The 22147-nt window shown below is 41.1% G+C and overlaps 1 protein-coding gene across 2 annotated transcripts in view; it reads right to left on the bottom strand.

The window, feature by feature from the left end:
• Positions 1 to 9832: 9832 nt before the first annotated feature.
• Positions 9833 to 22147, bottom strand: part of LOC125342225 (CREB3 regulatory factor) — a 53237-nt gene continuing 40922 nt past the window's right edge. For both annotated transcript variants that reach the window (XM_048334374.1, XM_048334373.1), the window contains exons 5-9: positions 16760 to 16954; positions 15984 to 16173; positions 14520 to 14593; positions 13421 to 13543; positions 9833 to 10803 (exon numbers count right to left, since the gene is read on the bottom strand). In XM_048334374.1, the coding sequence (XP_048190331.1) occupies positions 10688 to 10803; positions 13421 to 13543; positions 14520 to 14593; positions 15984 to 16173; positions 16760 to 16954 (698 nt within the window). In that variant the 3' untranslated portion in view covers positions 9833 to 10687. The remainder of the gene's footprint in view (positions 10804 to 13420; positions 13544 to 14519; positions 14594 to 15983; positions 16174 to 16759; positions 16955 to 22147) is intronic.

Genomic DNA, 22147 nt, shown 5'->3' with positions numbered 1-22147 from the left:
CCTCGGCTGCGTGGAGGCCACGCCCATAGCCACGCCCACAGGGCAGTGGACCGGTCAGGGCAGCGCTCAAGGAAAGTGCCAGTGGGCTTGTCTCTGGAAAGAGCATATATAGTTGATATATTTATCTCTATATATTAATTTATAATATGTCATATATTTATGTTTCGATTACACGTTATGTAGTATGTTATATAGTACATAAGATATAATTTATATGTATTTATCATGTTATATATGATATAAACAATATATTACATATATGATATATAAATTATATATAAATATTATACATGGTATATGTAATATGTAAGTATGTAACATGATATATCATGTATATTGTATGATATATACAATTTTATATTATATACAACATACATATATTTATACAATATATTTATATTATGTATAATATAGTATATAAACATGTGATATTTATATATTTATGTGTTATACATATATATATAATTTATGTTGTGGTATTGGGGTTTGAACTCAGGGCCTTGTACTTGCTAGGAAGGCACTCTACCACTTGAGCTGCTTCACCAGTCTTTCCTTTTTTTTTGATTGGTTGTGGGGCTTGAATTCTGGGCCTGGGTGTTGTCCCTGAGCTCTTCATCTCAAGGCGAGCACTCTACCACTTGAGCCACAGCGCCACTTCCAGTTTTTGGTGCTCATTGGAGATGAGTCTCACAGACTCTCCTGCCCAGGCTGGCTTTGAACTGCAATCCTCAGATCTCAGCCTTCTGAGCAGCTAGGGTTACAGGCGTGAGCCACCAGCACCTGGCTTTTATTTCCTTTTAAACACTGGATTTCCAGTATGCTCTACAATGACTGAATTATAGAACAAAAGAGAAAATGAAATTCTGTGTGAGCCCATACTAAGGCTTGAACTCAGGGCCTTGAGTGCTGTCCCCAAGTTTTTATGCTTATAGCTGGTGTTCTCCCACTTGGTCCACTGCTCCACTTCTGGCTTTTTTTTTTTTTTTTTGGTAGTTAACTGGAGAAAAGAGTATGTTGGCACTCCTGCCAGAGCTGGTCTAGAACTGCAGTCCTCAATGTCAGTCTCCTGAGCAGCTGGGATTATAGGCATGAGCCACCAAATCTTGGCTTGAACATTTTCAGTGTATGAAATTCAAAGCAGGGGCTGGGAATATGGTTTAGTGGCAGAGTGCTCATCTAGCATGCCTGAAGCCCTGGGTTCGATTCCTCAGCACCATGTAAACAGAAAAAGCTGGAAGTGGCGATGTGGCTCAAGTGGTACTGTGCTAGCCTTGAGCAAAAAGAAGCCAGAGACAGTGCTCAGACCCTCAGTTCAAGCCCCAGGACTGGCAAAAAAAAATTCAAAGTAGTACTTCATCAGGGTACTTTCTCATTCCAACATATGGATTAAGCAATCTGTCTAAAACACACAGATGTTAAGCTACCTTCAAGGCTTACGTCACTTCTGTCTTTGGGGTTTCTTCCTGTGTACAGTTGAATTGGTTAACTATTTGACTGGCATGGGTTTGATACTTTTCTTTTGGTGCCAGTATTTGGACTTAAACTCAGAGCCTCTTAGGGTTCTGGCACTTGGGCCACACCCCGTTCCTTATGTAGGTACTAAAAAATCTTTTTTTTTTTTTTTTTGGCCAGTCCTGGGCCTTGGACTCAGGGCCTGAGCACTGTCCCTGGCTTCTTCCCGCTCAAGGCTAGCACTCTGCCACTTGAGCCACAGCGCCGCTTCTGGCCGTTTTCTGTATATGTGGTGCTGGGGAATCGAACCTAGGGCCTCGTGTATCCGAGGCAGGCACTCTTGCCACTAGGCTATATCCCCAGCCCAAAAAATCTTTTAAAGTTACTGTACAGGGCTGGGAATGTGGCTTAGGGATAAGAGTGCCCACTGCATGCATGAAGCCCTGAGTTCGATTCCTCAGCACCACATAAAACACAAAAAGCCGTAAGTGTTGCTGTGGCTCAAATGGTAGAGTGCGAGCAAAAAGGAAGCCAGGGACAGTGATCAGGCCCCGAGTCCAAGCCCCAGGACTGGCAATAAAATAACTGTACAGAGAGATTTCATTTCTGCTTATCCATTTATAAGCACAATGTATCCTGAGCAGTGTCCTACACTTTCTTCATTCTCCTCCATCTTTCCAACCCCACTCATTTCTTTTAATGCTGGTACTAGGGCTTAAACTCAGGGCCTTGGGCATTTTCTCTCAAGGCTGGTGCTCTACCTTTCAAGCCACAGCTCCGTGTCCAGCTAGGACTTTCCTGCCTGGGCTGGTTTTGGACAGTGATCCACAGATCTCAGCTTCCTAAGTAGTTAGAATGGTGTGAGCCACCAGCCCCTGGCTTAGAAATGCCAGAGCAAATCCTCAACAAATGGTGGTCCTTTTCATTTCATTTTCATTATGTACTATCATGCAGATTTCTTTCTTGTATGGATCATGGGGCTTGAACTCAGGGTCTGGGTGCTGTCCTTGAGCTTTTGTGCTCAAGGCTAGCACTCTACCACTTGAGCCACAGCTGCACTTCTGACTTTTCTGGTGATTCACTGGAAATGAGCCCCAGGCATGGACTTCTGTGTCTGGGCCGGGTTTGAACTGTACCTTCAGATCTCAGTCTCCTGAGTAGCTAGGATTGCAGGAGTGAGCCACAATCCTAGAGGCTTCCAACCTCTCCCTGGTTCTTGTCATCTATTTCCATACTGAATTGTCATAGATGACTCTAGTTCCAGACTTTCTTTTATTGATCTATCACCTATTCATACACAAAACAGCATTGTCTAAATGTTTTGAGTTTTAATATCCACTACTAAACACTCAATTTATCCATCCCCCAGTAAATCCCAGCTATTATTTTTTTCTCACAAAAATTTGTATTCCATTTGAAACCACATTTTATTAGGGAGTCATCCCATTTGTATGTAGCTTAGTATGGTCAGCCCTATCAGTACCTTTTTGAGATCCTGCCATACCTTCCCATTTGTCCAAAAGCTTTTTTTTTTTTTTTTGCATTCTTCATCCCACTTTTAAAGGTTTATCTAGACTTTAACATATGCCGTTAGTACTGGCAATCTTCTTTTTATTCATTGACTTTGTTATTATAGAGGTGATGCATAGAGGAATCTATTGGCAATTTTTTTAAACTAAGAGGTTGGCATTCAAGGTAGTCCCATGTTTCATACCCTTGAATAGAAGGCTATTTAAAGTATGAGTTCAGACCCTACACTAGCTCTGTATCATGTGCATTTGGGCCTTTCTCCCATGATGCTCCTTGTTGGGGAATTCCTAGGCTATCCAGACTTCAGGGACGTGCATGTGGCCTTACAGTTTTTGGATTCTAAGCTGATTATTTCCCCGACATGGATGTATTTCCAAACACTGCCTGTGACTTGGCATGGTCCAGCCGAAATGAGTATGGATTGGTCTTGTGGAGTGCAGGCAAGCACTGGGGCTCAGAATCCTAACCCAGGTCTGGGGCTAGTCCTCTCTCTTCTGTACCATGCACTTGACCATGAGCCTCACCACTCGGCCCTTGAGTAGCAGCTGAGTTCCCTAACTGGAAAGTGGTGAGCAGAGACTAAAGGAATGCCACTCCCTACTCCTAAGGGGATTTAATACCTTCTATTCTGAACCTTCTCAGCTGGGATATGACAGCATCTCAACTGTTCTGCCTCGGTCTTCATTCCAATGTGGCTAGAGGGCTCACCAGGTTCCTACCCTCGGCAAGGAGGATGAATGGAATGGTTTTTCTTTTTTTTTTTTTTTTGGCCAGTCCTGGGGCTTGGACTCAGGGCCTGAGCACTGTCCCTGGCTTCTTCTTGCTCAAGGCTAGCGCTCTGCCACTAAAGCCACAGCGCCACTTCTGGCCATTTTCTGTATATGTGGTGCTGGGGAATCAAACCCAGGGCCTCATGTGTACGAGGCAAGCACTCTTGCCACTAGGCCATATCCCCAGCCCCTGGAATGGTTTTTCTAACTGCTGCTACCCACATGAAGACTTTTTTCATTTTCAGTGCAGGTCCTGAGGCTTGAACTCAGGGCCTGGGTGCTGTCCTTGAACTTTGTTGCTCACTACTAGTCCTTTACCACATAAGCCATAGCTCTACTGGCTTTTTTGGTGGTTCACTGGAGCTAGGAGTCCCACAGACTTTCCTGGCCAGGCTAGATTTGAACCGTGATCCCTAGGTTCTCAGCCCTCCTGAGGAGATAGGAAGACAGATGTGAGCCACTGGTGCCCAGCTAAGACTTAATTTGTTTTCTTTCTCTTTTGTTGGCTGTGGGGTTTGAACTCTGGGCCTGGACACTGTCCCTGAGCTCTTCTGCTCAAGACTAGCACTGTACCACTTTGAGCCACAGTGCAACTTCTAGTTTTCTGGTGGTTCATTGGAGATAAAAGTGTCATAGACTTTCCTGCTAGGATGACACGTGTGAGCCACCAGTGCACAGCTTCTTGTATTGTTTAGTTAGCCAGTCCCAAAGCCTTCTGCCTGAGTTCCTGGGGGCGGGGGTCTTTAGTCCCCCCAATAGCACAAATCACAGAGGAGTGTGTTCAACAAATGTTTGTTGGCTGAAGCAATACACACTGCACTCTTACAGTGGCCTTTGCTAGGGGGCCCCGTGTATGCACTTTGATTAGGCCTGGAGACTTACTTAGAATGATGAAAACACACGGACACATACTATTATTTCAAATCAGGAGAAACCTCAAATGGTTTATTTTTTTCTCTGAGATATCACGTGCCCAAAGATTCAAAGAGGACAAAGAAGTAGAAGCTATTCTCTACGAAGAATACAAATGTTTTATATCCATCAAGAATTCTATGTTGTAGCTAAATGTCATCGAAATATTGAAAAATCAGTCTGACATATCAAAACAAGACCGACAGGGGGCGCAGTGAGCGCGAGCCGCTGTGTGGGGCTGGGAGGGGTTCCTTTGGGACCTGCTATCCTCAGAAGTGGGGGGTGGGGGGGGTGGGCTGCCGAGGATAGGCAAGAAGCATCAGCAGAAGAGAAAGGAAGAAGGAAAACACAAGGCAAACGAGGTCAAACTTTTTCATCTTCGTTATTTTTTTTTTATTTTAAATTACAAAGGATGTGGCATACACTGATGAATCTGTATCTGACTAGAAGTGCTTCTGGGTTGTAGGTGACAGAACCCCAAGGCAACTTTGTGCAATGAATTGCCTTTTCTGCTGAAAATGAAAAATCCAAAAACAAAACCAAACATACAAACAAAAACCCGGCATAGCTATTAACCAACATTAGAGTCACTTGTTTTTTAAACAGCTCATGCGCCAATGAGAAAACTCTTTCTAGACAAGAGACAAGACTGAATCTAATAAAAAGGGTCATAACTCCAGTTGGGGAAAGTAGGAGGGAGGATTAAACAAAACTACAGAATATTGATGACAGTATTACAAATAGAACCGTAGGTGACTACGCAAAGGAGATTGCCACATTGTAGGATGCTTTGAATTCTTGCCCTTCTACCCTTCTCTTGTGGCTTCTGTGCTGGCCGTCACTATTACGCACCGAGGCTAAGCTACAGGGCAGATCCTGGGGAGAGAAGGTTAGGAAAAAAGCCAACAGCGGAATACAATGTCATAAAAATACGTGGTGAGGAGGCAGATACAGTACACAATACATTGTTTGTTATTTGGTTCTGCGAAAAGAAACAAGGGGTGAAAGGCAAGACCCAGTCATCAGTCTTGCTCTTGGGCACCCAGAATGGGGTCAACTACACCACTGTGTTGAACGAAGGAGGCAAAGCTAGTTCACCCATACTTGGCACACAGAAATACCCACAGTGCTCTTGGCTCAGCCACCATGACTCAGATCCAACGGCCATTAACAAGGGTCAAACGCCTCAAGCCACCTCCACACTTCTTGTTTCTTAAACAAAAAGAACAGTTTGGCATAGTTTGGTTTCTAGGTGTCATTTCTACTCTTTCAGTCAGTTTGTTAAGCAGGAGGACTATGCTTCAACACATAATCCTGTCTGCCAGGGGAAGCGTGTCAATTCTCAGTAGTACATTTCGCCATCAGTGTGCTTACTTGTTTCTCATTACGAAACCACCATTCTTACAAGTGGACATTCACTGTGCATCCAGACGCATTTGAAATATTAAACAACAACAACACCACAAGTCATCTTCTCAAAATGCCCTGCTGAAGATTTCGAGGGTTACAAAAGAATCCACAAGTGTTACGGCACTGGAGGAGATGCGTTTGTCACGATGCGAGGGAAGAACGAGTGTGCGGTTCTGTGCAAAGTAGCAGAAGCGGCTCTGTTCCACCACAGACTTCATGAGAACGATTAACACTGAAAGCATTCATTCAATGTGTTCTCGAAATTCAAGTTTCAAGACTTGGAGAGATGCTAACATTGGTAGGTACTTGACTAGAAAACACTTGAGACAAGAGTTTTAGGAAGACTCTAGAAAGGAAAGGAACGCAAGTTTTTTTTTTTTGTTGTTGTTAATTTCTGCTGAAGGCAACTTGAATTCATTTCTTAGGAACTAAATCTTAGCAGCTAAAAAAATATATATATGTTTTTTAATGTATGGAAGTAAAGAAAAGCACATCCATGCTGGAAATATTGGTGAATAAACTAACAGCTTTATTAATGAAGGCAAACATCAGATAATCATCTGAATATTATATATATAAAAGAAATCCATACTAACAGCATTGTATTTCAAAAGTACTATACTTCTGTTTCTTTGAAAGAGACTTGTCATCTGTTGTATAAAACCAACAAAAAATGGGCACTCTTCTCCTAAAAAGTTATGGAAAATGAAGTAGTCAATTTTAAGCAGATGAATTGAACACACCTTTCTCTAACCGTACACTATTGCTAAGCAGCAAATCAAGTCAAGCATCAGAAAGATGTAGAACAAATTCATGAAAGGCAGAAGAGAAGGGATGTAGTGAAATGACTGTGAATCTGTCCCCCCTTCAGATTCAAAGACCATTAAAAACTGGCCTTTCGTACAAATATAAAAGAACTACAAAGAGAGGGAATGTGAACCCACCCCACCGGAAATCCTTCAGGAGGCATTTGTGGCAGCTCAGATTCTCTTACAAAAGGGCCCAAGGGAAAGATTGTAGGACGGGGAAGGGAATGACTATGTGTAGTTTCAAATGTACAAGTAAGGCACAATATAAAGCCAGGTCATCATCTGTCATGAGAGCCGCAGGAAGGGACAAGGGTCATACATGGTACAGTAGTAGGACAAGCAATCATGTGGACTGTGCACGTGTGGCACCCAATTGGAAATCAGACAAGATCTTGACAAGACTTAGCAACTGGACAGCATGCTTTCAAAGGGAGACAACACTACAAAGAATCCAGTGTATCTGAAACTAGGAAGAAAGTTTTTTGTTGCTTTTTTTCCCCCTCTGTAATCATAGTAGTAGTACTAGACTCAAAAGTTTATCATTGCCTTTTGGAACAATGGGTTTGTTTGAGGTGAATTTCACAATGCCCTCATAGAAAAGGAAGGCTCTGGACTTCACTAGGAGCGATCTAATATACCATGTATGAACACAGAAACCCTTTAGAGAGTTCTCTATTGATCATCACCCAAAAATACATGCTACGGTTTTCAAACACAGAACATGTACAACTGTTGGGGTTTTTACATTACCTTATAAGATCTGTGTGTGTGTGTGTGTGTGTGTGTGTGTGTGTGTGTGAGAGAGAGAGAGAGAGAGAGAGAGAGAGAGAGATACACAAAACATACATATCTTAAGGACAACAGAGGAAGCAAGATTATTACTGGCATTAAAATACAACCATTTCTAGACGGTTTTAAATGCCACAGAGTCCCCTGGTTAAAATGTAAAGCTGCACAGCTTGCCTAGGCCATCTTGAAGGTAAAGTTAAAATAGCAAGAGCACTCGCCTTCCACTCTACATTTTACTGCCAGGTTTTTTATTAGATCAAGTATCAGTGTAGCATTCTGACCAGCCCAGATTTAGCAGCAAATGGCAGGAATCATATAAAATGCAATCTTTTCTTTTAAACAAAGTGCTTTTTCTAAGATATACATACATATATAAATAGGTACAAAATAAAGTGTCAACATTAAAAAGCTCAACTATTTAAAAGCTTTCAACTATTTAACTTAAGTCAGACATAGAAAACACTGAAATGCAAGGATATGGAATCCACTAAACAGATTCAGTCTTTTTTTGTTGTTTTTTGTTTTGTTTTTGAAATGCAAGACCAAAAAAATCAAATTCTGGTTTACAGACAAGAAAAAAGTATCAAAAAACCAGAATTCCTAACAGAGCAGCTAGAAAGGGGCAATTTTATAAACCTCGTCAGTTGAATCTCTATCACAAAGCGATTTTCACCTGACTGCAAAACTGCCATATTTTGGGACACCTTTCCATTTCCTAGACACACATACTGTTGGAACCTCACAGGTTGCAAACTCTATGCTTTGCCTTTTCCCACCTAGAAAGGAAACAGTGAGACGATGAACTTGAACTCTGTCAGCCACTGGGATTTGCACTTCTCATCTGTTTAGCGTGAATGCACCAAGGGGCACATTTCCACCAAACACATGGGATACTCTTGTGGGTTACAGTTCAGCTAACGTGTCAAGACAGTCTGCCTCAGGTTGTATCTCCAGATGTAAAGGAAGCTAGAGGGCTGCTGGGTTGTTCCTGTGTGTTCTAGAATCGAACCTTCATGTGCTATGTAACTTCATGTGCTGTCACTTACAAATGGAGAGAAGGAAGGGAAAGGACGTAGAAGGAAAGGAGCCATGTTGTACAAATTAGAATGAAGACAGTAAATGCTACCATGAGGGAATGGAGAAATATATGTTTTCCCGGTAGGTAGGTCTGAAATTTTTGGTTTACTGGTTTTTTCTGTGTTTGAGTGTGTATGTAAGTTTCACACTAGATATGTTTTTTTTCTTTTCAGTACAGTTTGAAAACCACCAGGTTTCAAAGCAAACAAAAATATTTGAGAGTACACCAAAGGAACAGATAGAAACATCTGTGGGATAGGTTTATAATGCTGCCTTGATAGAAGAAATTCTCATCAAGAGGTAAAGCTCGAACATGGCTACACTGACTACAGAAGCTGTTCGATGTGAGCCAAAAAAGAGCACCTAAAAACTAAATGTGTCAACATCTCCCAGTTCTAGAAACTATAGAAGAATAAGTCACATGTAAGTTTGAAGAAGCTAGTTTGAAAATACCTGTACAAAAATATAAAAATCTATAAAGTTTCTGTTTCTGTGGTAGGCCTGTGTTGATCTTTGAAAATATTACATGCACAGTAATACATCGATTGGAAAAGTGGCAACTAAAGAATTAGATAGTTTTAGCTTTTTTCCTCTCTTTACAGATATATATATATATACACATACATAATACAATAAAAATAACCTGTATTTTGGTTGTTTGGTGGAAGTATACTACAATAAACTAATTAAACTGTCATTTTCAAAGTCAAAAACTTTTATCAATAGCTTAATAAAATGAAATATATTAAAATTTCCTACAGTTAAGTGCAGAAATAAAAAGACTTATACACACCTAAATGGCCACCAACTTACCTACTATGGAAGCAACTAGAGGAACAGCAAAATAATATATTTGTATGTACGGATGCTCCTTCTATAGATAATTGGACCCAAACAGAAATAAGATTCACAGTTCAGTAAGATCCCAACCCTGACCTTTTATGTTTTGCTCCTTTTTTCATACATTCATACAGTATCATATAAGCTGTGCAAAACTTTACTTGGACTGGCAGTCTGCCATATCAGTTGCATTTGTCTTTGGTACAAAAAAATAAAACAATCGCAATAATGTGCAAGTATTTGTCTTCTTCCGGTCAAGTACCGAAATAGTTTTCTAGAGCCATCTTTTTTTTTTTGTTGGTTTTTTTTATATACAATACAAAGACTCTGTGGCATATATCTACATTTCAACATAGTCCTATATACATTCAAAAAATCTGAAAAAGTTGGAACAAAAAAACCCATTTAAACCCCATAAGTTTTCCATCTATATATCTTAATTTTTTCCTCAAGGGTTTTCATCATACAAAATATTACCAGTTTTAGAGTTTTCCCAAAATACAAGGCACAAAGAATATGCTTTTTTCTTACTTGCACAGACATCTGTATATATTTATATTTATATATATATATTTATATATCATAATGAACTCTGGAATTGAATGTCTACCATGGCACACAAACACGAGTGCCGGGTGCGCCATGTACAAGTGAGATTAATGGCTGTGGAAAAGTAGAACAGAAAGCAATCATTCTAAAAAAAAAATCTAAATGGACAGTTAAAAAAAATGCTTCCTTAATATTTTTTTTGAGTGATTCAGAGCATAAACCTGCCATGATGCTTGGCATTATACTGAGATATTCACCCTTCCAAATGTTTTCCCTTCAATACACATGTGCAACTTCTACCCCAAGGTTTACTTAGCATGTGAGTGCCACTGCTACTGCCAGGAGCAGGCTTAGCTGAGGTTTATGCTCTGAAATGCAATAATCAAGTATTTTGGATCATGCTTCACTTATGCTACAAGTTCTTAAAACAATATAACCTAATTGTAAATGTTTACATAATGCTAACTGACATGCAAAACAGAATGAAAATATACAATGGATAACATGAGAAAGAACAGACACTTCTGACCAGTGGTCCAGTGGGGCTGGCTACACTTTTGATGCTGGTATTCGCAGTCCTACCAGGCCACCGGTGGGATTGCCTTCTGCTGTCTTCTCTAACACTTGGTTAACAAATTCTGAGGTTTGCCCAGCAACTGGGAGGCCTGTGGAGAATAAAACACACACCTGAACACACCAGTGGGGAAGGTGTACCAGGAAGGGAGGGGAGGGAAAGGAACAGTGTATACCCAAGGCCCAGGTGGATCTCAGCTCCATGATACTGCTCCCAAAACAGTGCTCTCCTACTTGTTACTGCAGCCCAGAACATCCTTCTACCCATCACACTTCACTCTAAGATGGTAACAGAAAAGTGACACCAAGAATAACCAGGTATGGTAGTACACACCTGTCATCCCATCAACTTGGGAGGCTGAGGTCAATCTTTGAAGACAGACTTTGTCTTAAAAAACAAAAGCAGAATAACCATTGGAGAATAGCTAATCACAGTTTAGAGTAGAGAAGATGGCAAGCTCCGAGCCTGCCAACAAGGCCTGCTGAGCTTGAGTCCCCATTTCTCGTGGCCAGGCGCTTCCCTCTGCCTTGACTTCATCATGACTCCTAGTGGGATCTGATTGCAACCAAAACTAGATCTGAAGGCTCTGGTTAGTCATTTAAAAAAAATTACTGTGTACAATTTATGTTCTTTGGAAATGGGAATGACTACAACAAAGTGGGAACAACAGAAGGATTTACAGTAAGGTCAAGAACACTTTGAATCAATAAACCTTTACAATCAATAAATCAAATCCTGACAATCAATAAATAAACTCTTGAGGAAAATAAAGCCAGAAGTGGTGGCACCCCAGCTTGATAGTGGTACCAAGAAATCACTCTATCCAGCAGATTGAGAACAGCCTGGAACATACACGGAAAGACTGTCCTCCCTGATCCTCACAACAAAGACATTCAGTGACTTAGCCACTACTTCTATAAAGAAGAATTGCTATGAAAATGCTGATTTGCTGGGCACGTGTGGCCCACACCTGTCATCCTAGCTACACAGGAGGCTGAGAGCTGAAGATTATGCTTTGAAGCCAGCTCGAACAGGAAAGTCTGTGAGTCTCTTCTCTCCAATTAAACATCAAAAAGGCCAGAAGTGGCACGGTGGCTTAGGTGATAAAGAGTGCTAGCCTTGAGCACTAAAGCTTAAGGGCAATACTCAGGCCCTGAGTTCAAGCCCCAGGACCGGCACATGCAGAAAAATGATTGATTTCACTGTAGTCACATGATCACACTTAGCACCGGCAAATGACAAGATGATGATTGCTGGAAATACAATGATACGTGATGAATTATTGCCAAGAAATTTAACTATATCTTGTCATGAGGGAACATATAAATCCAAACACTGGGACAACTTAGAAAATAAAAAACTGGATTTTTCATTGAAAAAAAAACATAATAACTCTGAGAGACTAATATATATATGTATTTATATAGGTGTGTACAGGCATATATATAGTAATGTGCAAATATATCAGAGATAAGGGCATCCATGTGCAAATATATCAGAGACAAGGGTATCCATGAAACGACTAGAACAATATAAAAACAGACTGTATTAGATATTAGGCCAATACTCAAGTACATGGATCTAACAGTGTTGGTATCACAGCTGAGCTAGAGAATGTCCTTGTTTTCTAGAGATACATGCCAAAATAGGAATACAGAATCATGATGCTTACAAGTTACCTGAATACACACACACACACACACACACCATCGCCCAATATATTTGGGCAGGAGCACAAATAAAATCTTGCAAAGTATTAGCAACTTGTGTGAGAGAGAAACGGAAAGAGAGATTTCTGACAGAGATATAGAGAAGAGAGAAAGAGAGAAAGAGAAGGAGAGGAGGAAGAGAGAGAGAGAAAGAAAGAGAGAGAGAGAGAAAGAAAGAGAGAGAGAGAGAGAGAGTGCCGATATTACAGTAACCACATTTGAATGTTTCCTCAATTTTAGGGGGGTAAGGGTACTGGAACTTAAACTCTGGGCCTTGAGCTCTCACTGACTTTTTTTGTTCATGCCTGATGTTCTACAACTTCAACCATACCTCTAGTTCTGGCTTTTTGCTAGTTTACCGGATATATAAGTCTCAGGGATTTCTCTGCTGGAGCTGGCTTCAAGAGCCTCCTAACTGGCTGGAATTATAGGTGAGAGCCACTGGCTCCCAACTAAAACGTTTTTCTTTTGGTTGGTTGTGGGACCTGAACTCAGGGCCTCATCACTGTCCTTGAGCTTTTTTGCTACAGGCTAGCACTCTACCAGTTTTAGTTTTCTGATGGCTAAATGGAGATAAGAGTCTCACAAGGGCTGGGAATCTGGCCTGGTGGCAAGAGTACTTGCCTCCCATACATAAAGCCCTGGGTTCAATTCCTCAGCACCACATATATAGAAAATGGCCAGAAGTGGTGCTGTGGCTCAAGTGGCAGAGTGCTAGCCTTGAGCAAAAAGAAGTCAGGGACAGTGCTCAGGCCCTGAGTCCAAGGCCCAGGACTGGCAAAAAAATAAAAAATAAAAAAAAGAGTCTCACAAGACTTTCCTGCCTGGGCTGGCATTGAACTGCGATCCCCAGATCTCAGCCTCCTTGAGTAGCTAGGATTACAGATGTGAGCCACCAGCACCCGGCTTTAAAAAACTTTTAGTGTCCCTTGAAATCATACATCTCACACTACATGCTCCTAAGTTTTAGGCTGTGGATCTATCTAGCATTATTCTTACCAAGAGTATCTTTAATGAGAATTTCAAGCTTCTGTCCCATGTTGGGTCCTCTCTCCTCTCTTGGATTCTGCACCCTGTTTACAATCTCTTGCTTGATGGAGTTGATTACAAACAATAAATTATCTGCAAGACAGAATAAAAATGCTTGGAACATGTCCTTTAACAAAAAAAATTATTTAATAACCTCAGATACTCAATTAAAATCAGGAGGGCAGTTGGGCACTGATCAAGAGTAGTATGAAACCATAAGACCAAACCTTATTATGGCTACAACAGCAATAAAAACCAACCCAAATCAAGTCAAACTGGAAGGACCTGCCACATAGCTCAGTGGCAGAGTATGCCTGATATGCATAGGCCCTGGACTAGATTTCTAGCCCTAGTTTAAAAAGATAAAAAGAAAAAGAAAAAAACAAAAGCAAATAAACAAAAGTCAGAGTACTACTCTATTCCAAAGCAGAGGACCTGGGGAGAGATCTAAGAAGTTGGGTTTAACAAGTACAAACACATTCTGATGAGCAACCCCATTTCAAAGCACATGTCTACACTATTCTCACCAAGGTCAAAATATGATCCAAGGGAACTTAAATACTAAAGTGTTTCTTTTTCTTTTTTTGCCAGTTCTGGGGCTTGAACTTAGGGCCTGGGCACGATCTCTGAGCTTCTTTTGCTCAACACTAGCACTCCACACATGATCCACATTGCCATTTCCAGCTTTTTCTATGAATGTAGTACTGAGGAATTGAACCCAGGGCTTCATGCATGCTAAGCAAGCACTCTACCACTATGCGACATACCCAGCCCATACTAAAGTGTTTCTACAGAAAATATGAAATGAGAATCAACTCTCTGATGCAGCACACAATTATGAAGGGGAAGGAAGGATCAGGGTCACCAGTGGGCTGTGATAAGATGTGTCTGTGGAGCTCAGCTTCCAACACTCACACCAAGAGACAAGGATGAACATGGGTATAGGAGGTACTGGGTGGGTGAACCCTAAGAAGGCTGGCCAGAATGAAAAGCAAGGAATAAAGCTAAACAAGAAGTGCAGGAGCAATGGAAACAGGAAGCTAAGACACTCTTCAATGTTTAGGTTTACCATATTCAGTGTTGAGGCCCCATAATTTCACTTTATTTGCTTCATACTGGGCTTTTTTCTTTAACCGACAAGCTCTGTGAAAGAAAGGAGCTATTAGTTCACTTTTCTTATAAGAGAGCCTTCAAAATATATTCCTTTGCTGTAAGACATTTTCTTTTCTTCTTTTATGCTACTCCTGGGACTTGAATTCAGGGCCTGCGCGCTATCCCTGAGCTTTTTTACTCAAAGCTGGTGTTCTACCACTTGAGCCACAGCTCCACTTCTGGCTTTTGGTGATTCACTGGAGATAAGAGTCTCATGGACTTTCCTGCCTGAACTGGCTTTGAACTGCAATCCTCAGATCTCTGCCTCCTGAATTAGCTAGGGTTACAGGTGTGAGCCTCTAGCACCTGGCTGCTCTTATAATTTTAAGGTAATGAAAAAATGTTCAATATCATGACTATGGTGGTAAGTTTTATGATGGGATGTTTGTCACAACTATGTAACAATGTACACTAAAAGGAGGAATTTTAAGCTGGGGAAGTCAGTTGCTCAAGATGGGTTATACCTGTAATTCTAGCTAGTCAGGAGCCCAAGGTCTAGGGATTATGGTTTGAAGTCACCTCAGGCAGAAAAGTCTATGAGACTCTATCTCCAACGAACAAGCAAAAAGCTGTAAGTGGAGTTGTGACTCAAGTGGTAGAGTACTAGCCTTGAGCAAAAAAAAGCACAGGGACAATGCCCAGACCCTGAGATCAAGCCCCAGGATGTGCCCCCGCCCCCAAAGGGTTAATTTCACTCTAAGTAACCTTTACTTCAATTAAAAAAAAAAAAAACTTGACTTACCAAGAAAGCAAACAAGGGGCTGGGGATATAGCCTAGTGGCAAGAGTGCCTGCCTCGGATACATGAGGCCCTAGGTTCGATTCCCCAGCACCACATATGCAGAAAACGGCCAGAAGCGGCGCTGTGGCTCAAGTGGCAGAGTGCTAGCCTTGAGCGGGAAGAAGCCAGGGACAGTGCTCAGGCCCTGAGTCCAAGGCCCAGGACTGGCCAAAAAAAAGAAAAAAAAAAAAGAAAGCAAACAAAACAGAAGCTATATATTTTTTTAATTTTTCTATCATAATGGATGCACTTAAATATACCTGAACCTCTCTCCCTTCAAAACTTTGTTCCAGGCAGAACACCTGTAATTCTGGCACTCAGAAGGCTGTAGCAGGATAATTCAAGAGATTTTTGAAGCCTGGCCTACACAGTGAAACCTTGTCTAAAACAAAACAAAATGAAATCTTTTTTTTTTTTTTTGGTAGAAAGCAGAAATGCTGTCTTTTACTTTCAAAGGAAAATAATCTCATGGTGGGATTTAAGAAAGAAAAAAATGTTACTTCTCAGTTAAGGGCTGAAGGTCACCTCTTTTACAAAAACTCAGGGTTTAACTTCACATCCCAAACGTTTTTTCCACCAGAGTGAACACGATTAGCATTACCTGGAAGCCAGCTTGTTTTTCTCCTTCCGTGACCTTGGCCGAGCTGTGAGGGGAAGTTCACTGACGGGAGTGAGGTCGCTAATCACCTTATTTAGCTTCCGTAACTCACTGCCAATCTGGAGCAATTTTTTAGGATTTGGAGTCAGGTCTTCTACGTCAGTTCTCCGTGACTTCTTTACTGCATATTTTCCTACAAAGAGTTGAAAAGTTGAAGTCATTTTAGTGATCCAGAGATTTTCCATAAGGTACCTCCCACCCTTATATTTTTCAGTCTTGGCGCATGTTAGAAGTCTTCTTAGCCCATTTAACAACCTACCCTAGAAGTCTGCCAGCCCTGCGTTCCCACTTGTGGCTTTAAGAGACATAGGCTAGGTGTGAAGTTCAGTGGTAGAGCACTGAGATCTGAGGATAACAGTTTGAAACCAGTCTGGGCAAGACAGTCTGTGAGACTCTTATCTCTAATTACAGAAAAAGCTTGAAGTGGTGCTGTTGCTCAGAGTGCTAAGAGTGCTAGAACTGAGCAAAAGAAGCCCAGGACAGTGCCCAGGCCCAGAGTTTAAGCTGCAGGACTGGCAAAAAGAAAAAAGAAAAAGAATTCAGCATCTCTATTTAAAGGGACCCTAGAATCAAGAAGACTGTCAATATAAGGCCAGCCTAGACTATCTAGAAAGCTCAAGGTTAGCTTTAGCTACCAGCAAGACTGTTGAAAATGAAACAAATCCCCTCTCTCCCAATGAAGTTACTAAGTACTCAAATTCCAATCCCTCCTCTCTTACCGTGATGTGAGCCATTTTTCTGATATACATTGCTTGGCAGCGTATCTCGGTTCCACTCGGAGGGCCTCAGAATCCTCTCTTGCTGGGACGGAGTGAGCTGTTCACTATACTCCCAGAAGTATCTTCTTTTCCCTCTCTTCCGGGAAGAGGCAGAAGTCATCTCCTTCAGGTCTTCTACTGAGTCATTCTCATAGCCTTTAAAGAAAAAAAAAAGGGGGGCTGGGAATATGGCCTAGTGGTAAAGTGCTTGCCTCGTATACATGAAGTCCTAGCAATACATAAACAGAAAAAGCTGGAAGTGGTGCCGTGGCTCAAATGGGAGAGTGCTAGCCTTGAGCAAAAAGAAGCCAGGGACAGTGCTCAGGCCCTGAGTTCAAGCACCAGGACTGGCCAAAAAAAAGCATCCCAGTGTGGTAAGCTCCAGAAATGTCAATACACCAATCAGGACAACCCAGAAGTTCCTTCTATTTGTGGCTGGAGACATTTCCTTTCATCTGAAAACATCACTGGCATGTCAAAGAGAATAAATGAGGTATATAGGTAGCAATATAGTAATCTCCCACTCATGAAATATTCGGATTAATATACATTGTTAATCTCACTTGAAGACTTTTGTTTTTACAAGTTCGAAGGTAATATATTTTCTCTTTGTATCTTCATATGGGATTGAAAGAACTACTAAGTATAGTTACAGGGACATCAAAAAGCAACTTTAGATACTTGTACTTAAACATGATTTTTAAAATGTATTGTTTTATTTTATTTATTTACTTTTTGTCAATCATGGGGCTTGAACTCTGGGCCTGGGTACTGTCCCTGAGCTCCTCAGCTCAAGGCTAGTGCTCTACCACTTTGATATACACACAGTGACACTTTCTGGTTTTCTTGACTGGGCTGGCTTCCAATCACGATCCTCAGATCTCAGCCTTCTGAGTAGCTAGGATTGCAGGTAAGAGCCAAAGGCACTTGGCTTTATTTTATTTTTTTTGCCAGTCCTGGGGCTTGAAGGCCTGGGCACTGTCTCTGAGCTTCTTTTGCTCAAGGCTAACGCTCTATCACTTGAGCCACAGAGCCACTTCCAGCTTTTCCTCAGTAGTTTATTGGAGACAGTCTCTACTGACTCTCCTTCCCAGGCTGAATTTGAACCATGACCCTCAGTTCTCAGCCTCCTGAGTAGCTGAGATTACAGGTGTGAGCTACCAACTTAAACACTATCTTTAAATAGGTTTCTTTTAGTATTTATACATCTAAAACATCTCAGCAGAAAGCTATGTCTGCTTCCACAATGGTGTCCTAGCATTGTGGTTTTCTTCCTACCTCCTCCTCTATACTATTTGGAAAAGTAGAGAAGACAGTTCTTAAACTATCAACTAAAACTTAATGCCTATTCTAATCAGCCCTTTTCTGGAAGTAATTTATATTTGTTGTGTCTGTGCAGGCACATGTGTGTGCATGCATGCTGATACTAGAGCTTGAATTCAAGACCTAGGCACCATCCCTGAGCTTTTTATCTCAAGGTGGGTGCTTTACCACTAGAGCCACAGCTCCACTTCTGGCTTTCTTGTTGGTTCATTGGAGATATGAGTCTCATGGATTTTCCTGCATGGGTTGGCTTTGAACTGGGGTCCTCAGATCTCAGCCTCCCAAGTAGCTCGGATAACAGGCATGAACCACTGGCTTTCCATTCAACTCGAGTTTCATATAGGCAAAGATGACACCTTTTCATCTCTGTATAGCCAATACCCAATACATATACCACCTCAAAAAAAGTGTTTGAGGACAGAAGTGTGGTTCATGTGGCAGAGTGCCAGTTGTGAGTTAAAAAACCAAGCTAGAGGCTCAAGGCCTCTGAGTTGAAGCCTTAGTACCAGTACAAGCACTCTAAAGTATTTTAATAAATGGTTTTGTTAAATCCAATAATTCATTTTTTTTGATTTATCACAATAAAGACCTAATATGAAGTTCCTTCCTGATATTATTATCAAAGAAAGTCAAAAGGCCACCTTCACTGTCTAAAATTCTAACTTCTCACCAGGCACAGGTGGCTCATGCCTATAATCCTAGCTACTTAGCTTAGCTACTTAGGAGGCTCAGATCTAAGGATAGCAGTTCAAAACCAGCCCAGGCAGGAAAGTCCATAAGACTCTCATCTGCAATAAACCAGCGAGAAGCCAGAGTGAAGTTGTAGCTCAAATGATAGAGTGCCAGCCTTGAGTACAAAAGCTCAGGGATAGCGCCCAGGTGCTGAGTTCAAATTCGTGTGCCCATGCATGTGTGTGTACATGTGTGCATAAATTCCAACTTCTCATCTCTGGTCAGTAGAGATCACTAATATTAAGCTGGTAAAGTCAAGTGTGAAATTATTTAGTGGAAATTACAAAATTAATTCTAATATATTGTAGGACCCAAATTCTTGGTCTTGGAATCATGTAATTTCATGACTCTCAACAGTTGTGGCTTGTCCACAGAATAAGCTCTATAAAAACTTGGCAATCACACAGTAAGAAAGACTGAACCTCCATTCTGCACCTTTACTGGAACTTGGTATGCTCAGACGCTGGGGGTAGCTATCTGCCAAGACCCAGCATCAAGAGATCTAAGTCTTCACAAAAAGTCCTTTGTAAAACAAGTGCTACAAATTAAACCACCCACCCACCCTACAACCAGTATTCAAAGAAAACTATCTTTATTTGTCTGATTTAAAAAATTCATTATTCTCACCCATAATTCACTTTTGTATCCCCAAAGTTGCTCATTTAAAACTGTCTTTCAAGGAAAGAGGAAATTTTCATTAGTCAAGCTGAAAAACACTCTAATACCATAAAATTATGTTACATTGATGGCAAAAGCCAGTTAATCATGTGTGCAGTCAAGTAATACTAGCCAAAAGATTTTACTTCACGGCTGGGAAGGTGGCTTAGAGGTAGAGTGCTTCCCTAGCGTGTATGAAGCCCTTGGTTCAATTTCTCAGTACCATATAAACAGAAAAAGCCAGAAGTGGTGCTGTAGCTCACTCAAGTGGTAGAGTACTAGCCTTGAGCAAAAGAAGCTCAGGGACAGAGTCCAGGCCTTGAGTTCAAGCCCCAGGACTGGCAAAAAAAAAATACTTAGGATAAACTTAACTAATAAAGTAAAAGATCTTTTCATTTAAAACTATTTTCTAAATACTGATGAAAGAAATTGTAAATTGGGGCTGGGGATATGGCCTAGTGGCAAAATTGCTTGCCTCATACACATGAAACCCTGGGTTCAATTCCCCAGCACCACATATATAGAAAACCGCCAGAAGTGATGCTGTGGCTTAAGTGACAGAGTACTACCCTTGAGCAAAAAAGAAGCCAGGGACAGTGCTCAGGTCCTGAGTCCAAGCCCCAGGACTGGCCAAAAAAAAAAAAAGAAGTTGTAAATGACACAAAGAAATGGAAGGCAGCATGTGCCCCTGGGTCTGAAGAGCATTGTTAAAGTGTCCACACTACCCAAAGCGATCTATAGAATCCAATTCACTTCTCATCGAAATTCTAGTGACACTTTTTCATAGAAACAGAAAAAACAAAAAGATGAAACATTCATATGGACTCAAAAGAACACCAATAGCCAAAGCAATCTTTTTTTTTTAACATAGGTCCCCTTGTTTATTTATTTATTTGCCAGTCCTGGACCTTGGACTCCAGGCCTGAGCACTGTCTCTGGCTTCTTTTTGCTCAAAGCTAGCACTCTGCCACCCACTTGAGCCACCGCGCCACTTCTGGACATTTTCTATATATGTGGGCGCTGAGAAATCAAACCCAGGGCTTCATGTATACGAAGCAAGCACTCTTGCCACTAAGTCATATTCCCAGCCCCTCCCCCAAGCAATCTTGAGTAAGAAAAACAAAAAACCTGTAAGCAATTGGGTACCAGTGGCTCATTCCTGTAATCCTAGCTACTTGGGAGGCTGAGATCTGAGAATCATGGTTCAAAGTCACCCCAGGCAAGAAAGTCTATGAGACCATTATATCTAATTAGCCACCAAAAAGCCCAAAGTGGAGCAGTGGCTCAAGTGGTAGAGTGACAGCCTTGAGAGAAAAGGGTATGGGACAGTGAGCACCTTTAGTTCGTCTCAGTACTGGCACACACACTTAAGTTGTAAAATCATAGTGCACGATTTCAAAATACTACAAAGCTCTACCCACAAAATACTATGGTACTGGCACAAAAAACACAGGTGCCCATGGAACGGAATACAACCCAGAATTCACTCATACATTTATAGTCCACTGATCTTCCACAAAGTTGTCAGAAAGACAGTTTGTCCAATAAATGGTGATGGGAAGAAACTGAATGTCCTTATGTAGAATAAAATTAGATTTTTATCCAATATTGTATAAAAATACAGTCAAAAGGGCTGTCAATGTGGCTTAGCAGTAGAGTGCTTGCTTAACATGCTTTCACAAAGCACTGGGTTTGATTCCTCAGCACCACATAAGCAGAAAAAGCTGGAAGTGGCACTGTGGCTCACGTGGTAGAGTGCTTTGAGCAAAAAGAAGCCAGAGATAATGTCCAGGCCCTGAGTTCAAGCCCCAGAACTGGCAAAAAAAAAAACCAAAAACACTCAAAATAGATTAAGACCTACAACAGTAACATATGGGAAAAAGAAACACATGGGAAAAGCTTCTTGACACTGGTCAGGACAGTGAGTTTCTAGATGAATCTAGAAGCACAAGATATAAAAAGACACAGATATGGGATTACATGAAACTCAAAGGCTTCCTGAACTGGGGCTGAAGGCATGGCTCTGTTGGTAGAGCACTGACTAATGAGGAAAAACAGCAGGTACTAAGACCTAGTCCTGGACCACCAAAAAGAACTTCCACACAACAAAGAATAAAAAACCACAATCAACAGAATGAAGAAACAGATGGTAACATGAAAGAAAATATATGCAAATAATATATCTGATAATGAGTTACTACCCAACTACATACTCCAACACAGCAAGGAGAAGGGGAATATGATCAAAGTTCATTATAGACATGTATGGAAATACCACATCAAAACCCCATGGTATAATGAACATATTCTAATAATAAAAATTTTAAACATTACTGCAGTGTAACTCAAGTGGTAGGGCATTTGCCTAGCAAACATGAGATCCTGAGTTCAAAGTACAGCCAAGGGGAAAAAAAAGCATGAGAAGTAAAATTTTAAAAAAGCCTGGAACCATAGCAAAGTAAGCAAAACCTTAATAGACATTTCTCACAAACCATCCAGGCCCAACAATTATATTAAAATATACTCAACACCGCTAGTCCTCAAGGCTACAAAAACACAAACCACAATAAGTTCCATCAGATCCAGCAGTCCTGCTTCTGGGAATATAGATAAAGGAAATGAAATCTACTTCGTGTG

This window comes from Perognathus longimembris, chromosome 25 (genome assembly GCF_023159225.1).
Source record: "Perognathus longimembris pacificus isolate PPM17 chromosome 25, ASM2315922v1, whole genome shotgun sequence".
NCBI classification, from domain to species: domain Eukaryota; kingdom Metazoa; phylum Chordata; class Mammalia; order Rodentia; family Heteromyidae; genus Perognathus; species Perognathus longimembris.
This window is presented reverse-complemented; position numbering and strand designations above follow the sequence as displayed.